Source organism: Myotis daubentonii, chromosome X (genome assembly GCF_963259705.1).
Source record: "Myotis daubentonii chromosome X, mMyoDau2.1, whole genome shotgun sequence".
Lineage (NCBI taxonomy): Eukaryota > Metazoa > Chordata > Mammalia > Chiroptera > Vespertilionidae > Myotis > Myotis daubentonii.
In genome coordinates this window covers 137,357,831-137,375,274 of record NC_081861.1, presented here as the reverse complement: position 1 = coordinate 137,375,274, position 17,444 = coordinate 137,357,831, and the positions used below count along the sequence as shown (strand labels likewise).

At 50.0% G+C, this 17,444-nt stretch overlaps 2 protein-coding genes and 1 long non-coding RNA gene across 3 annotated transcripts in view; all 3 read left to right on the top strand.

Moving 5' to 3' along the window:
* The window catches only part of LOC132224200 (claudin-34-like), a 54,127-nt gene extending 41,216 nt beyond the window's left edge, over positions 1 to 12,911 (top strand). Inside the window, exon 2 of the mRNA XM_059679306.1 lies at positions 12,101 to 12,911. Within this exon, the coding sequence (XP_059535289.1) occupies positions 12,120 to 12,758 (639 nt within the window). The 5' untranslated portion in view covers positions 12,101 to 12,119 and the 3' untranslated portion in view covers positions 12,759 to 12,911. The remainder of the gene's footprint in view (positions 1 to 12,100) is intronic.
* Positions 1,757 to 17,444, top strand: part of LOC132224201 (uncharacterized) — a 232,173-nt gene continuing 216,485 nt past the window's right edge. The window contains exon 1 of the long non-coding RNA XR_009450621.1: positions 1,757 to 2,209. This is a non-coding gene — a long non-coding RNA (uncharacterized LOC132224201). The remainder of the gene's footprint in view (positions 2,210 to 17,444) is intronic.
* On the top strand, positions 2,475 to 3,217 carry LOC132224553 (claudin-34-like). Its single transcript, XM_059679741.1, has one exon. It carries the CDS (start codon positions 2,475 to 2,477, stop codon positions 3,117 to 3,119), a length of 645 nt encoding a protein of 214 aa, XP_059535724.1. The 3' UTR covers positions 3,120 to 3,217.

Genomic DNA, 17,444 nt, shown 5'->3' with positions numbered 1-17,444 from the left:
TGTTGGTTTTATTTCGTGGGGGTAAAGTGGGAATAACTTAACAATTATCATGTCACTGTCAGGGTTGCCGAAGGAGGAACACACAAGGCCAAAAGTGGCGAGGGATCATGAATGTGTTGGGTCACCTGGAGACCACATGGGCTGAGCCCCAAATGGCACCATCCCTATGACAGGCAGTCAGAGGGTTAAAGTACTCTAGGCTTTAAAGGGTCCATGTCCTGGGAAGGCCCAGAGTAGAAAGATAATGGTCTTACCAGTGGGATGTGGCCTTACCAGTGGGATGAGGTCTTACCAGTGGGATGGGGTCTTACCAGTGGGATGTGTTCTTACCAGTGGGATGGGGTCTTACCAGTGGGATGTGTTCTTACCAGTGGGATGGGGTCTTACCAGTGGGATGGGGCCTTACCAGTGGGATGAGGTCTTACCAGTGGGATGTGGCCTTACCAGTGGGATGTGGCCTTACCAGTGGGATGGGTCCTTACCAGTGGGATGTGGTCTTACCAGTGGGATGTGGTCTTACCAGTGGGATGGGGCCTTACCAGTGGGATGGGTCCTTACCAGTGGGATGTGGTCTTACCAATGGGATGTGGTCTTACCAGTGGGATGTGGTCTTACCAGTGGGATGTGGTCTTACCAGTGGGATGTGGTCTTACCAGTGGGATGGGTCCTTACCAGTGGGATGTGGTCTTACCAGTGCGATGTGGCCTTACCAGTGGGATGTGGTCTTACCAGTGGGATGTGGTCTTACCAGTGGGATGGGGCCTTACCAGTGGGATGTGGTCTTACCAGTGGGATGTGGCCTTACCAGTGGGATGTGGTCTTACCAGTGGGATGGGGCCTTACCAGTGGGATGTGGTCTTACCAGTGGGATGTGGCCTTACCAGTGGGATGTGGTCTTACCAGTGGGATGGGGCCTTACCAGTGGGATGTGGTCTTACCAGTGGGATGTGGCCTTACCAGTGGGATGTGGCCTTACCAGTAGGATGTGGTCTTACCAGTGGGATGGGGCCTTACCAGTAGGATGTGGTCTAAGCGGAGGGAAGGCCTGTTGTGAAGTGTCTTAAAGGGCAGGCCCCAGGGGACAGCTATCAATCCAATGATTTGATCAGACTGATCGGTCACCTTTTTTAAGCGTACAGTGCAGTGTCACTAGGGACCTTCACAATGTTGTGCTACCATCGCCACCATCATCTCCAGAACTTTTTCACCTCCCCAAACGGAAACTCTGTGCCATTGACCACTACATCCCCTCTGCTCCCCAGGCCCTGGCTCCCACAATGCCTTTCTGTCACTGAGTGGGGCTGCTCTAGGGGCCACATAGAGGTGAAATGATGCAGGTTTGTCTTTGTGTTGCTGGCTCCTCTCACTCGGTAGAATGTCCTCAAGGCTGGATGATATCCCATGGTATGGGCGGCCCACATGCGGACTGTGCACACACCCACGATGAATATTGCGGTGTTCCCACCTCCTGGCTGTGGTGAAGAACGCTGCTATGAACATGGGGGTGCAACTCGCTGCTTGCGCCCCTGCTTTCCCTTCTTCGGGGCATAAATCCAGAAGGGGCATTGCTGACTCTTGGGAGCAGGCAAAATATATATTTTTATTGATTTCAGAGCGGAAGGGGGTGGGAGAGGTAGAAACCTCAATGATGAGAGAGAATCATGGATCTGCTGCCTCCTGCACGCCTCACACTGGGGATCAACCCCACAACCCGGCATGTGCCCTGACTAGGAATCGAACCCTGACCTGATTCATAGGGTGACGACGCTCAACCACTCTGGCTGGGCTGTAGCCAATCTTAATTGTGTCTTTCAACAAATATCTAGAAGTGGAACTGCCCGTTAGAAAGTCTGTACATATTTTGATTGACTTTAGAGACACAGAGAGAGGGTGAGAGAGAAACATGGATTTGCTGTTCCACTGCCTGATGCATTCATTGGTTGCTTCTTGTATGTGCCCTGAGCAGGGACTAAGGCCGGCAACCTTGGCCTATTGGGAAGACGCTCTAACCCAGCGGTTCTCAACCTGTGGGTTGCAACCCCTTTGGCGGTCGGACGACCCTTTCACAGGGGTCGCCTAAGACCATCCTGCAGATCAGATATTTTCATGACGATTCATAACAGTAGCAACATGACAGTGATGAAGTAGCAACGACAATCATTTTATGGTTGGGTCACAACATGAGGAACTGTATTTAATGGGCCAGAAGGTTGAGAACCACTGGCCCTTAAAATACAGATGAGAGTCTAAGCACTGAGCGAACCCTGCCAAGGTGAAAGTCTGAATATTTGAAGGCTTTCAGTAAATGTTGCCCCAGGACCCTTTGCCAGCAGAGCACGGGATCAAGCGTCTCCATTCTGGAACAGGGCATCTCCCTCAACAATATAGGGCCGCTCACCCCCGGGGGACCGTTCAGGCCGTGGGTCCCACCTCATGACCCCCTCTATTGGTTTGCAGATCCCCTGGAAACAGCCATGGCCATGTTGAAAAACGCCAATTGCCAGGCAGCGAGTTTCTCCCTCAACATTCTGGGATGGATCTTATCCATGATTTGCATGGGCCTGGCCGAGTGGCGGGTGTGGTACATGGAGAGCAGCTCCGCCCCGTCCCGGGGGCTGGCCTGCATTGGGATGTGGAGGGTCTGTACTTATCAGCACAACAGCCCCCACGGCAGAGTCATAGCCTGTCACCGCTACAGCTACAGTGACACCTACCTGCCGCTGGATATCCGCATCGCTCAGAACCTGCTGCTGGCCGCCAGCCTCCTCGGGCTGCTGGGAAAAGTGCTCACGGTCAAGGGCCTGCTGAGAGTGTACGCGGGACACCGTCAGAAGAACACCATCTGCAATCTGTTCTGCGCTTCCGGAGTCCTGAGCATCATAGCGGGGGCATTTATCTTCACTGCTGTCATCTGGAACCACCACTCCGTGTTGAATGAAGAGGGCATACGCTTCCCACCATCCTTCCACATCCCCTTCAGGCCCGACCGGCAGGAGACGGGCACCACCGTGCCCGTGGCGGCTCTGGCTGCCTTCCTTATGCTGTTGAGTGGGCTGCTGACCATCTCTTTCCAGCTGCACCCCAACAACCAAGTGTACCCCGAAGTCTCGCAAGTGTGAAATTCCCGGTGGCATAGCCTTGGGAATCCATGAGAGCCGCTTATGGGGTGCAGTGTTATCAGGATGCTCTATGAAATAGTTCCAAGGCAAAGGTCATTCTGAGCAGAAAGTGGCCATTGGCTTCTATGTCCAAATTGGGCCCATTGATTGGTTAAGGAACTTTCATTAAAAAAAATTCCAAAATAAACCCACTGTCTACCTGTCTTACTGAATCTGGATTTTCATTATTATTGGGTAAATAATCAATGCTAGACACCTACTGTGTGGAAATGAGAGTCGCTGGGACTCTCCCAGCTCCCTCTCTAATGCCCACTAAAAACAACCGGCCTGACCTTCCACGGCGTGGCCCTAACACCTCTCCGCCACATGCAAGTCCCCACATGTGCAAGAGCAGAACAGCGGAAGGAATCGCCCTTCCACTATCAGACTCAACAGTTACCGCGAAGTGGCCATATTCGCTTTCTCTCTCCTTCCTTCCCTTCTTTTCATCTATTTTTCTTTTTCCGAAGATCTTCAATGCAATCCCCAGACTTTCTGTTCCTTCATTCCCATGCACTTCAAAATTATTCTCTAAAAAAAGGACATTTCCTTGCCTAACCATAGTATACCTTTAAAGTTAACTATTTCTTATGAACATCAAATACCAGAATTTTTAAATGCTTCAAAAGTACTTCTACACTTTTATTTATTTATTCGTCATTACATAAGGTGTTCACTCTGCCTCTTAAGTCTCAATTATTTTTTTAAGAGGGAGAAATTCTCTTTAAAAAAATTTTTTTTCCCCATTGATTTCAGAGTAGAAGGGAGAGGGAGAGATAGAAATATCGACGATGAGAGACAATCATCGATTGGCTGATTCTTACACATTCCCCTCTGGGATCAAGCCCCCAGTCAGGAATCAAACCGTAACTGCCTGGTTCCTAGGTCCACGCTCAACCACTGAGCCACACCAGCTAGGCTGAAATAAGCTTCTTCTCAAAGAATATTTAAGTCTCTGAGCGCACAGTGCTTGAAACAAAACCCTCCCCTGGGGCATAAGTCTATCAGCGATATAAATCTGTGTTCCAAAGACATTGCCTGTGACCCGAGAATGTTCAATGGAACCTTTGCCCCTGGGCTCTGACTCCGATCTGTGGGCCATGGGTTCTTCCCTCTTCCCTCTGAGGGAGCGAGTGTACAGTGGTGGAAGCCTTCTGTAGGAAATGCCCCTTCGCTGCCTGCCATGATGTGCACACCATCCTTAGAACTGGGAGGAAGTCACAGCCTCTGCACTGAGTTAGAGACCCTGGCTCCCTTCCCAGGGTTTGAAAGGGGCCTCTGCCTCCCCTGGGACACTCAGGGCTGGGCTTGGGCCGAGTCTTACCCATTCTCCATGCAGGTCTGGGATGGCTGGGACATGGCTGCTAGGGAAACAGCTGTAGTCGGTCTCATTTTTTACAAAAATATATTCTCATTGATTTTACAGAGAGGAAGGGAGAGGGATAGAGAGATAGAAACATCTCTGAGAGAGAAACACTGATCAGTTGCATCCTGCACGCTCCCTACTGGGGATCGAGCCCGCAACCAAGGTACACGCCCTTGACCAGAATCAACCCCGGGACCCTTCACTCTGGGGGGCAACGCTCTATCCACTGAGCCCGGTTTGAAAGAGGATGTGTGTTATTTAAGTGAGTCAACCCTCTGGTTATTTGAAAAGAGAAGCTCTTGGGAGACATGCTTCTGATGAGGACCCAGATACTGGAACCAGATACCCTGCGGAGGGCGGCGCTCCTGCCTCCTGCTGGTCACGCGGGGGAATGACAGAACCGCTGGGGCTGAGGAAAGTGGTCTCTTGCCCCCTCTTGGTCTTCAGTGTCAACAGAGAGCAAGCGGACAGGTCATGAGGTTCAGACACAGAAGGTGAGGCGGCCACCCACGGGGTCTGCTCTGGGACAGCGGGGAAAGGAGTTCCAAGCCCCTGTCAAGGGCTCGTTGGCAATGACTGTTTAAGGGACGCACTTTGTTGTTTTTCACAGGAATAAGGCAAGAGAACGTGTCCTGCGCATTTCCCGCGGGCGCCTGAGGGCGGTGGCATTTCTCTCCTCCTTCTCCGCCCTGGGAATCCTGCAAGGTGCCCAGGAGCCAGAGGCTGCCCTGTGGCCTTTGGCTTGGGGCCAGCGTGGGGCGGTGCCAGGCCCTTTGCTGGGGGCACCAGGCAGGGAGGAGTCCCTGGTGACAGCACTGGCGGAGGCCTAGCAGAGGCAGCACCTGGGTCACAACGTGTCCTCTGAGACACCAGCAGAGGTGGTCACAGCGCCAGCCCCGCCCCGCGAGCTGTGTTTCCTGCTCAGGAGTGGCTTTGCCCATTCTCTTCCTCGTTCTCCCTGTTTGTCATCCCCCCCGTGGGCCCTTCCTTCTCCTCCCTGCCCACCGCCATTCCCGGGTCATGTGTCCCATGGAGACAGTCAATGTGCAACTGGAGGCAGAGTCGGGTGCCGGCCACATTTCAGGTAGAGGAGAGGGGAAGGGGAGGGGAGCCCTGCAAGTTAAACAGAACAGAGTCTCCCGACAGGACCCAGGTCAGCTTCCCGACTCTCCTGGCCTGAGGACCGTTCAGGGAGGTCGCCCCGTGGCCTGGGACTGGCTGCCCTCAGGGGACACTTTCTCCCCATCATGGTGGCCCTTCCTCCAGGCTTTCTACTTAAGACTCTGATGAATTACACTGAATATCTGGTCTAAGACCTCAAAAAAGACATTTCTATTGTAGAAAGTCTTCAAGTCTTTTTTTAAAATATATTTTACTAGAGGCCCGGTGCACGAAATTTGTGCAGGTGGTGAGGGTGGGGGCGCAGGGGTGGGTTTCTCAGCCTAACCTGCACCCTCTCCAATGCGTGGGGCCCTCAGGGTATGTCCTACTGACAGCTTAGGCCCAGTCCATGTGGTTCTCTGCTGTCTGCAGTGCCGCTTGGCCGCTCCTGGGTAGCCACAGTAACATCCAAGCAGGCCCGGGTCTCAGCGGCCCCCCCGGGACGTTGGGACTCCAGCGGTGCTGAGAGGACTGGGCGCCGCCATCTTGTGGCTCTGGGCGTCACCATCTTTGTGTTGGAGTGATGGTGAATTTGCATATTACTCTCTTATTAGGATTCTTTTCAGAGAGAAAGGGAGAGGTAGAGAGAGAAACATCACTGATGACAGAGAATGATGGATTGGCTGCCTCCTGCATGCCCCACACTGGGAATGGAGCCCACAACCCGGGCATGTGTGCTGACCAGGAATCAAACCATGACCTCCTGGTTCCTAGTTACACACTCAACCCATGAGCCACATTTTTTTGAAACCTGCTTTTTACTTAACATTGGGAACTTCCCTCCCCCACCAATTATTCTTCAGCATAAGGTGGGATTTCTGTGTAATAGTCCACTGTAAGGACACAATGGTTTACTGACTGTGTTCTCTTCATGGGGTTATGGGATGATTTAACTTGTCCCGTGGTACCTCAGGCATGAAGTCCATTTGGTGTGTTCCTGTGGCATCCTTGCACACATGCCCACTGGCTGGAATAAGTTCCTTCTCACAGGAACTAAGCAGAGGTTCCTGCAGAACTTGACTCCCACATAAAATTTGGTCCTAAGTGTGGGCTTGCAGACCCCCCCCCCCATTGGCCTTTTGGCAGCCTCATTCCTCACAGCAGCCCCATCTGACAAGCTCCCCCTTAGCCGGCCAGCGTCTTCCAGTCAGTAGTGACCTCCACCTTCTACTCCATCTCGCTCACAATATCCTGGTTGTATTGTAAATCAGCGAGATAGATAGGAGACACCTTAATGAGCCAATTAATTCGGAGTCTTTATTGGCGCAGACCGAGACGGCTATGTTTCCCAAATCTCTGTGCAAACACAAGGAGGAAGTTCTCTCTATTTATACTTTTTTGAGCTCTTTGTCTGCAGATTCACAGAGAGCTCTCTGTAGGTTATTGTTATAAGGTTACAAGTTTGTGACCTTGATACATAATGAACTAACACTTGGCATAAGAATATGGGAATTCATATCAATATTAGTATTAGCCTGTTACGTCAGATGGCCAGCTTGCAAGGTCAGACACCTAATTTTTTTATCTTTTTCCATTATTCAAAATAAAACAGTCATTTTACAGAATCAGGGACTATCTAAAAATAACAGAGTGGACCTACAGAATAAGAGACTCTCTAAGAATAACAGAGTAGTTCAAACAGCAGTTTCAAACAGCAGCTCTCCAAAGGAGAAATTCCTATGCTTCACCGGCACCCGAGGTGCAGCGGGAAGGCCATTGCCTGCAGCTCAAGGGGCCTCCCTATCCTGCTGGCTATCACTAGGCTTTGATAGCAACCTCGCCCGTGCGGGGCCGCTGCTGCTGACGCTGGCTAGGATGTGCTGTCATTGCTGTTTGATTGTTTGTTTATTTGAATTCTCACCCGAGCTATTTTTCCATTGATTTGTTAGAGAGAGTGGAAGAGAGAGGGAAAGACACAGAGAAACATTGATGTGAGAGAAACACATCAACTGGTTGCGTCCTGCAAGAGCCCCGACCAGGGCCCGGGCTGGGAGGAGCCTACAACCAAGGTACGTGCCCTTGACTCGAATCAAACCCAGGACCCTTTGGTCTGCAGGCCAACGCTCTATGCATTGAGGCACGCTGGCCGGTGTCATTGCTGTTTGCACGGTCATTTCATCCAGGAGGTGTGGGAGAGACCATTTATGGAGGACGGGAGGAGTGGTTAGGACACCCGGCTGCTGTCAAGAAGACCTTGAGGGAAAAACCAAGATGGCGGCATAGGTTAACGCTGGAGTTTGCTGCTTTGAACAACTACTTCAAAAGTGAAACTAAAGGACAGAACGGACATCACGCAGAACCACCGGAACGCTGGCTGAGTGGAAATCCTACAACTAGGAGGAAAGAGAAACACACACGGACACTCAGAGGAGGCGCAGTGCTGAAGTCAAATTCTGAGGTGCGGAGTGCGCGGAGCGGGCTGGAGGCGGAGGGTGCGGTGGGCGTTTTCAATCGGGAGGGAGTCGCAGACTCTGAGCTCCAGATCCGGGCGAGTCTTTAGGGACCCAGACTCAAACGAGAGAAGCGGGACTGTCTGGCTTCGGTCAGAGCGAGTGCAGCTTTCTCTGCAAGCTTTGCAGCGGGTGCTGGGACTCAGAGAGGCAGAGCCCCTGGGGACAGGACTGAGAGCCGCCATAACTGCTCTCTCCGGCCCACCCTGTTGATCCTGTGCGACCCGACCCGCCCAAGCCCTGCACAGAGGCATTTGCCGGATAGCCTCAGGCAAAGGCTAGATTAGCACCTCCCTAGAGGACAGAAGTTCTCTCACTGCTGACACAGCTGATTCTCACAGCCACTTGGCCTGGAGGTCAAACCCTCCCTGGAATTAGCTACAACAATCAAGATTTAACTATAAGACTGCGAATAAAGACCACTAGGGGGTGCACCAAGGAAGCATAACACAATGCTGAGACAAAGACACAGGGCAAAATTGTCAATGGAAGATATAGAGTTCAGAACCACACTTTTAAGGTCTCTCAAGAACTGTTTAGAAGCTGCCGATAAACTTAATGAGATCTACACGAAAACTAATAAGACCCTCGATCTTATATTGGGGAACCAACTAGAAATTAAGCATACACGGACTGAAATAACGAATATTATACAGACGCCTGACAGCAGACCAGAGGAGCGCAAGAATCAAGTCAATGATTTGAAATGCGAGGAAGCAAAAAACATCCAACCGGAAAAGCAAAATGAAAAAAGAATCCAAAAATGCGAGGATAGTGTAAGGAGCCTCTGGGACAGCTTCAAGCGTACCAACATCAGAATTATAGGGGTGCCAGAAGATGAGAGAGAGCAAGATATTGAAATCCTATTTGAAGAAATAATGACAGAAAACTTCCCCCACCTGGTGAAAGAAATGGACTTACAGGTCCAAGAAGCACGGAGAACCCCAAACAAAAGGAATCCAAAGAGGACCACACCAAGACACATCATAATTAAAATGCCAAGAGCAAAAGACAAAGAGAGAATCTTAAAAGCAGCAAGAGAAAGAAACCCAGTTACCTACAAGGGAATACCCATACGACTGTCAGCTGATTTCTCAACAGAAACTTTGCAGGCCAGAAGAGAGTGGCAAGAAATATTCAAAGTGATGAATAGCAAGAACCTGCAACCAAGATTACTGTATCCAGCAAAGCTATCATTCAGAATTGAAGGTCAGATAAAGAGCTTCACAGATAAGGAAAAGCTAAAGGAGTTCATCACCACCAAACCAGGATTATATGAAATGCTGAAAGGTATCCTTTAAGAAGAGGAAGAGGAAGAAAAAGGTAAAGATACAAATTATGAACAACAAATATGCATCTATCAACAAGTGAATCTAAGAATCAAGTGAATAAATAATCTGAAGAACAGAATGAACTGTTGATTATAATAGAATCAGGGACATAGAAAGGGAATGGACTGACTATTCTTGGGGGGGAAAGGGGTGTGGGAGATGTGGGAAGAGACTGGACAAAAATCGTGCACCTATGGATGAGGACAGTGGGTGGGGAGTGAGGGCGGAGGGTGGGGCGGGAACTGGGAGGAGGGGAGTTATGGGGGGGAAAAAAAAGAGGAACAAATGTAATAATCTGAACAATAAAGATTTAATTAAACAAAAAAAAAAAGAAGACCTTGAGGACTCCATGGTCCGCACTGAGCGCAGCCCGCCCAGGAAGCGGGAAGGGAGGGTGCCTGATGAGAAACAGAGAAAGCCTGGTGGTCAGTGGGGATTGGATGCGGCCATGTGTTCCGCACCCGGCAACAGAACCCTGCTGGCGAGGACAACGGGGGTGGAATGTGGCCGTGGACTGGAGGCTGAGGAGAGGGCTTGGAGTCGTGTGCCAGGCCCTCGTGTGGCTGAGGCCCGTGTGGCTGAGGCCCGTGTGGCTGAGGCCCGTGTGGCTGGTCCCACATAGCCAGGAGCCGGCCGTGGACGCCCAGAGGAGCCCCGTGTGCGTTGGCAGCGCTGCCTGACCTGTTAGTCGCCGTTCCTCGACACTCACTCCCTCAGAGACACATCCCTGGTCAGTGGGGCCCAGCCTGTTGGTTTTATTTCGTGGGGTTAAAGTGGGAATAACTTACCAATTATTATGTCACTGTCAGGGTTGCCGAAGGAGGAACACACGAGGCCAAAAGTGGCGAGGGATCATGAATGTGTTGGGTCACCTGGAGACCACATGGGCTGAGCCCCAAATGGCACCATCCCTATGACAGGCAGTCAGAGGGTTAAAGTACTCTAGGCTTTAAAGGGTCCATGTCCTGGGAAGGCCCAGAGGAGAAAGATAATGGTCTTACCAGTGGGATGTGGTCTTACCAGTGGGATGTGGCCTTACCAGTGGGATGTGGCCTTACCAGTGGGGTGAGGTCTTACCAATGGGATGAGGTCTTACCAGGGGGATGTGGCCTTACCAGTGGGATGTGGCCTCACCAGTGGGATGAGGTCTTACCAGAGGGATGGGGTCTTACCAGTGGGATGGGGCCTTACCAGTGGGATGTGGTCTAAGCGGAGGGAAGGCCTGTTGTGAAGTGTCCTAAAGGGCAGGCCCCAGGGGACAGCTATCAATCCAATGATTTGATCAGACTGAATGGTCACCTTTTTTAAGCGTACAGTGCAGCGTCTCTAGGGACCTTCACAATGTTGTGCTACCATCGCCACCATCATCTCCAGAACTTTTTCACCCCCCCAAACGGAAACTCTGTGCCATTGACCACTACATCCCCTCTGCTCCCCAGCCCCTGGCTCCCACAGTGGCTTTCTGTCGTTGAGTGTGGCTGCTCTAGGGGCCACATAGAGGTGAAATGATGCAGGTTTGTCTTTGTGTTGCTGGCTCATTTCACTCGGCACAATGTCCTCAAGGCTGGATGATATCCCATGGTATGGGCGGCCCACATGCGGACTGTGTACACACCCACGATGAATATTGCGGTGTTTCCACCTCCTGGCTGTGGTGAAGAACGCTGCTATGAACATGGGGATGCAACTGTCTGCTTGCACCCCTGCTTTCCCTTCTTCGGGGCATAAATCCAGAAGGGGCATTGCTGACTCTTGGGAGCAGGCAAAATATATATTTTTATTGATTTCAGAGCGGAAGGGGGAGGGAGAGATAGAAACCTCAATGATGAGAGAGAATCATGGATCTGCTGCCTCCTGCACGCCTCACACTGGGGATCAACCCCACAACCCGGCATGTGCCCTGACTAGGAATCGAACCCTGACCTGATTCATAGGGTGACGACGCTCAACCACTCTGGCTGGGCTGTAGCCAATCTTAATTGTGTCTTTCAACAAATATCAGGAAGTGGAACTGCCCGTTAGAAAGTCTGTACATATTTTGATTGACTTTAGAGACACAGAGAGAGGGTGAGAGAGAAACATGGATTTGCTGTTCCACTGCCTGATGCATTCATTGGTTGCTTCTTGTATGTGCCCTGAGCAGGGACTAAGGCCGGCAACCTTGGCCTATTGGGAAGACGCTCTAACCCAGCGGTTCTCAACCTGTGGGTTGCAACCCCTTTGGCGGTCGGACGACCCTTGCACAGGGGTCGCCTAAGACCATCCTGCATATCAGATATTTTCATGACGATTCATAACAGTAGCAACATGACAGGGATGAAGTAGCAACGACAATAATTTTATGGTTGGGTCACAACATGAGGAATGGTATTTAATGGGCCAGAAGGTTGAGAACCACTGGCCCTTAAAATACAGATGAGAGTCTAAGCACTGAGCAAACCCTGCCAAGGTGAAAGTCTGAATATTTGAAGGCTTTCAGTAAATGTTGCCCCAGGACCCTTTGCCAGCAGAGCACGGGATCAAGCGTCTCCATTCTGGAACAGGGCATCTCCCTCAACAATATAGCGCCGCTCACCCCCGGGGGACCGTTCAGGCCGGGAGTCCCACCTCATGACGCCCTCTATTGGTTTGCAGATCCCCCGGGTACACAGCCATGGCCTTTTTTGTCCACCCCAATTGCCAGGCAGCGAGTTTCGCCTTCAACATTCTGGGATGGATGTTCTCCATGATTTGCATGGGCCTGGCCGAGTGGCGGGTGTGGTACATGGAGAGCAGCTCCGCCCCGTCCCGGGGGCTGGCCTGCGTTGGGATATGGAAGGTCTGCACTTACCAGTCCGCCAACCTCCACAGCAGAAAAATTGAGTGTCACCGCTACAGCTACAGTGACACCTACCTGCCGCTGGATATCCGCATCGCTCAGAACCTGCTGCTGGCCGCCAGCCTCCTCGGGCTGCTGGGAAAAGTGCTCACGGTCACGGGCCTGCTGAGAGTGTACGCGGGACACCGTCAGAAGAACACCATCTGCAATCTGTTCTGCGCTTCCGGAGTCCTGAGCATCATAGCGGGGGCATTTATCTTCACTGCTGTCATCTGGAACCACCACTCCGTGTTGAATGAAGAGGGCATACGCTTCCCACCATCCTTCCACATCCCCTTCAGGCCCGACCGGCAGGAGATTGGTAGTGCCGTGCCTATGGCGGTTCTGGCTGCCTTCCTCATGCTGTTGAGTGGGCTACTTACCATCTCTTTCCAGCTGCACCCCAACAACCAAGTGTACCCCAAAGTCTCGTAAATGTGAAATTCCCGGTTGCATAGCTTTGGGAATCCATGAGAGCTGCTTTATGGGGGTGCAGTGTTATCAGGATGCTCTATGAAATAGTTCCAAGGCAAAGGTCATTCTGAGCAGAAAGTGGCCATTGGCTTCTATGTCCAAATTGGGCTCATTGATTGGTTAAGGAACTTTCATTAAAAAAAATTCCAAAAAACCCCATGTCTACCTGTCTTACTGAATCTGGATTTTCATTATTATTGGGTAAATAATCAATGCTAGACACCTACTGTGTGGAAATGAGAGTCGCTGGGACTCTCCCAGCTCCCTCTCAAACGCCCACTAAAAACAACCCGCCTGACCTTCCACGGCGGGGCCCTAACACCTCTCCGCCACATGCAAGTCCTCACATGTGCAAGAGCAGAACAGCGGAAGGAATCCCCCTTCCACTATCAGACTCAACAATTATCGTGATGTTTCCATATTCACTTTGTCTCTCCTTCCTTCCCTTCTTTTCATCTATTATTCTTTCTCCAAAGAAGTTAAATGCAAACCCCAGACTTCACATTCCTTCAGCCCTATGCACTTCAAAATTATTCTCTAAAAAAGGACATTTCCGTCCTAACTGGTTTGGCTCAGTGGATAGAGCATCGGCCTGTGGACTGAATGGTCCCAGGTTCGATTCCCGCCAAGGGCCTGTGCCTTGGTTTTGGGCACATCCCCAGTAGGGAGTGTGCAGGAGGCAGCTGATCGATGTTTCTCTCTCATCGATATTTCAAACTCTCTATCCCTCTCCCTTCCTCTCTGTAAAAAATCAATTATATATATATATATATATATATATATATATATATATATATATTCAAAAAAAGGACATTTCCTTGCATAACCATAGTATATCTTTAAAGTTAAAAACTATTTCTGTTTTTAAAATAAATCTTTATTGTTTAGATTATTACAGTTGTTCTCCTTTTTTCTCCCCATAGCTCCCCTCCACCCGGTTCCCACCTTACCCAATGCCCTTACGCCCCCCCCGCCATCGCCTTCATCCATAGGTGTTCGATTTTTGTCCAGTCTCTTCCTGCACCCCCACACACCCTTTCCCCTGAGAATTGTCAATCCACCCCCTTTCTTATGCCCCTGATTCTATTACATTCACCAGTTTATTCTGTTCATCAGATTTTTTATTCACTTGATTTTTAGATTCACTTGTTGATAGATATGTATTTGTTGTCACTTTGTTGTTCATAATTTTTATCTTTCCCTTTTTCTTCTTCCTCTTCTTAAAGAACACCCTTCAGCATTTCATATAATGCTGGTTTGGTGGTGATGAACTCCTTTAGCTTTTTCTTATCTGTGAAGCTCTTTATCTGACCTTCAATTCTAAATGATAGCTTTGCTGAGTAGAGTAATCTTGGTTGTAGGTTCTTGCTATTCATCACTTTGAATATTTCTTGCCACTCCCTTCTGGCCTGCATAGTTTCTGTTGAGAAATCAGCTGACAGTCCTATGGGTACTCCCTTGTAGGTAACTAACTTTTTCTCTTGCTGCTTTTAATATTCTCTCTTGCCTTTTGCCCTTGGCATTTTAATGATGATGTGTCGTGGTGTGGTCCTCTTTGGATTCCTTTTGTTTGGGGTTCTCTGCACTCCTGGACTTGTAAGTCTATTTCTTTCACCAGGTAGGGGAAGTTTTCTGTCATTATTTGCTGGAGTCCAACCCCAGCAGGTCCAGGGGTCCCCAAAGGTGTGGACGACTCTCCTGCTGGGGTTGGACCCCAGCAATTATTTCTTCAAATAGGTTTTCAATATCTTGTTCTCTCTCTTCTTGTGGCACCCTCATAATTCAGATGTTGGTATGCTTGAAGTTGTCCCAGAGGCTCCTTACACTATCTTCATATGTTTGGATTCTTTTTTCTTTTTTCTTTTTCGGTTGGGTGTTTTTTGCTTCTTTGTATTTCAAATATTTGATTGATTCTTGGGATCCTCTCATCTGCTGTTGGATCTCTGTATATTATTCTTTATTTCAGGCAATGTATGCTTAATTTCTAATTGGTCCTTTTCCATATCCTTGAAGGTCTCACTAAATTTCTCAGAGGTTTCCAGAAGATTCTTAAGTAACCTTATAACCATGGTTTTGAACTCTATATCCAGTAGTTTGCTTTCCTCCATTTCTTTCATTTGTGACATGTTTCTTTGTCTCCACATTTTGGCTGCTTCCCTGTGTTGATAGAGTGGCTTTGTGTGCTTGGTGTCCTATAAGGCCCAGTGGCTCAGCCTCCCTAATTACCTGAGGTGGATACTTTTGGTGCACCCCTTTGTGAGCTGTGTGCACCATCTTGTTGTAGTTAAGCCTTGATTGCTGTTGGTATCACTGGGAGGAATTGACCTCCAGGCCAATTAGCTGTGAGTACCAGTTGTGTCTACAATGGGAGAACTTCTGTGCTGGAGACACCCTTATGGGGCAGGACTTGATTTAGTGGGCTTTGGTGCTCACTGAGTCTGCCCCCTGAGTGTGTCTCTCATGGATCTGAAGAGTTGTAATCTGGTATGGTCTCACTCTGACTACTGGATACACTGGCTCTTGGGTCTCCAAGGAGGTGCAAAGTCAGCCACTGCCTGAGGCCACCCACCAGGAGCTACAGAGAGATCTGCAGATTCCTCCTCTTTGGGGTTTGGAGGTGCCCAGATGAGGCCCAGCTATGAAGCAATGCAGGCTGCTGTTGAGCCTTAGGCCTTCTTTTGGAAGTTCTGGGGTTCTCTGACCTAGCTGCATTTTGTTATGTTTTAGATTGCAAAAGGCAAGGCCTTTTATATGCAAAAGCCTCTGCATACAGCTTGGGTGGGGTTGTAAATTGGGTGGGGCGGTGTCTCAGGGAATCACCAGGGTGGAGCAAACAGCACTGGCTCCCTGTCTGCCCTGCCCTGGAGAATTCCCTGGGTCTCTGTGTCCTGAGGCTCAGTCCAGAGAGAATGATCACTGTGAGCACCTCTGAGAGAAAGCCGCCCTCGTGTTCTGGCCCGATGCCAGACAGTCCAGTTTCTCCCCTTATGAGTCTGGGTCACCAGAGTCTCGCCCAGAACTAGAGTTCAGAGCAGTCAGGAGCTTGTAGGTCCCTCCCGATTGAAAAAGACAGCAGCGTACCATACCCAGTTGCCAGCCTGTTTCGTGCACCTCCGTACCTCCGCTCTTCCACACCTCCACACCTCCTACCAGTCTCAATGCACTTTTCTCTTTTCGTCTAGTTGTCGAACTTCCACTCAGCCAGCCTTCCCGTGGTTCTGGATGATTTCGTTTTATCTTTTAGTTGTAGTTTTGATGTGGTTGTGCGAGGCAGCAAGTTCAGGTGTTTACTTATGCCATTACCTTGGTTCCTCCCCAATTATTTCTTATGAACATCAAAGAAGTATCAGATTTTTAAATGCTTCAAAAGTAATTCTACACTTTTTTTATTTCTTCATTTTTGCATACAGTGTTCACTCTGCCTCTTAAGTTTTAATTATTTTTTTAAGAGAGGGGAGCTCTCTCTTAAAAAAAATTTTCATTGATTTCAGAGCAGAATGAAGAGAGAGAGATAGAAACATCAATGATGAGAGACAATCATCGATTGGACGCCTCTTACACATCCCCACTAGGATCAATCCCCCAGTCAGGAATCAAACCGTGGTAGATGCTCAACCACTGAGCCACACCAGCTAGGCTGAAATGAGCTTCTTCTCAATGAGTACTTAAGTCTCTGAGCACACAGTGTTTGAAAAAAATCCCCCCCTGGTGCATAACTCTATCAGCGATTTAAATACGTGTTCAAAGTCATTGGCTGTGGACCTGAGAATGTTCAATGGAACCTTTGCCCCTGGGCTCTGACTCCGATCTGTGGGCCATGGGTTCTTCCCTCTTCTCTCTGAGGGAGCGAGTGTACAGTGGTGGAAGCCTTCTGTAGGAAATGCCCCTTCGCTGCCTGCCATGATGTGCACACCGTCCTTAGAACTGGGAGGAAGTCACAGCCTCTGCACTGAGTTAGAGACCCTGGCTCCCTTCCCAGGGTTTGAAAGGGGCCTCTGCCTCCCCTGGGACACTCAGGGCTGGGCTTGGGCCGAGTCTTACCCATTCTCCATGCAGGTCTGGGGTGGCTGGGACATGGCTGCTAGGGAAACAGCTGTAGTCGGTCTCATTTTTTACAAAAATATATTCTCATTGATTTTACAGAGAGGAAGGTAGAGGGATAGAGAGATAGAAACATCTATGAGAGAGAAACACTGATCAGTTGCCTCCTGCACGCTCCCTACTGGGGATCAGCCTGCAACCAAGGTACACACCCCTGACCAGAATCAACCCCGGGACCCTTCACTCTGCGGGGCAACGCTCTATCCACTGAGCCCGGTTTGAAAGAGGATGTGTGTTATTTAAGTGAGCCAACCCTCTGGTTATTTGGAAAAAGAGCTCTTGGAAGACATGCTTCTGATGAGGAACCGTTATGGAACCTCATACCCTGTGGAGGGCGGCGCGCCTGCCTCCTGCTGGTCACGCGGGGGAATGACAGAACCGCTGGGGCTGAGGAAAGCAGTCTCTCGACCTCTCCTCGCCTTCAGTGTCAACAGAGAGCAAGCGGACAGGTCATGAGGTTCAGACACAGAAGGTGAGGCGGCCACCCGCGGGGTCTGCTCTGGGACAGCGGGGAAAGGAGTTCCAAGCCCCTGTCAAGGGCTCCTT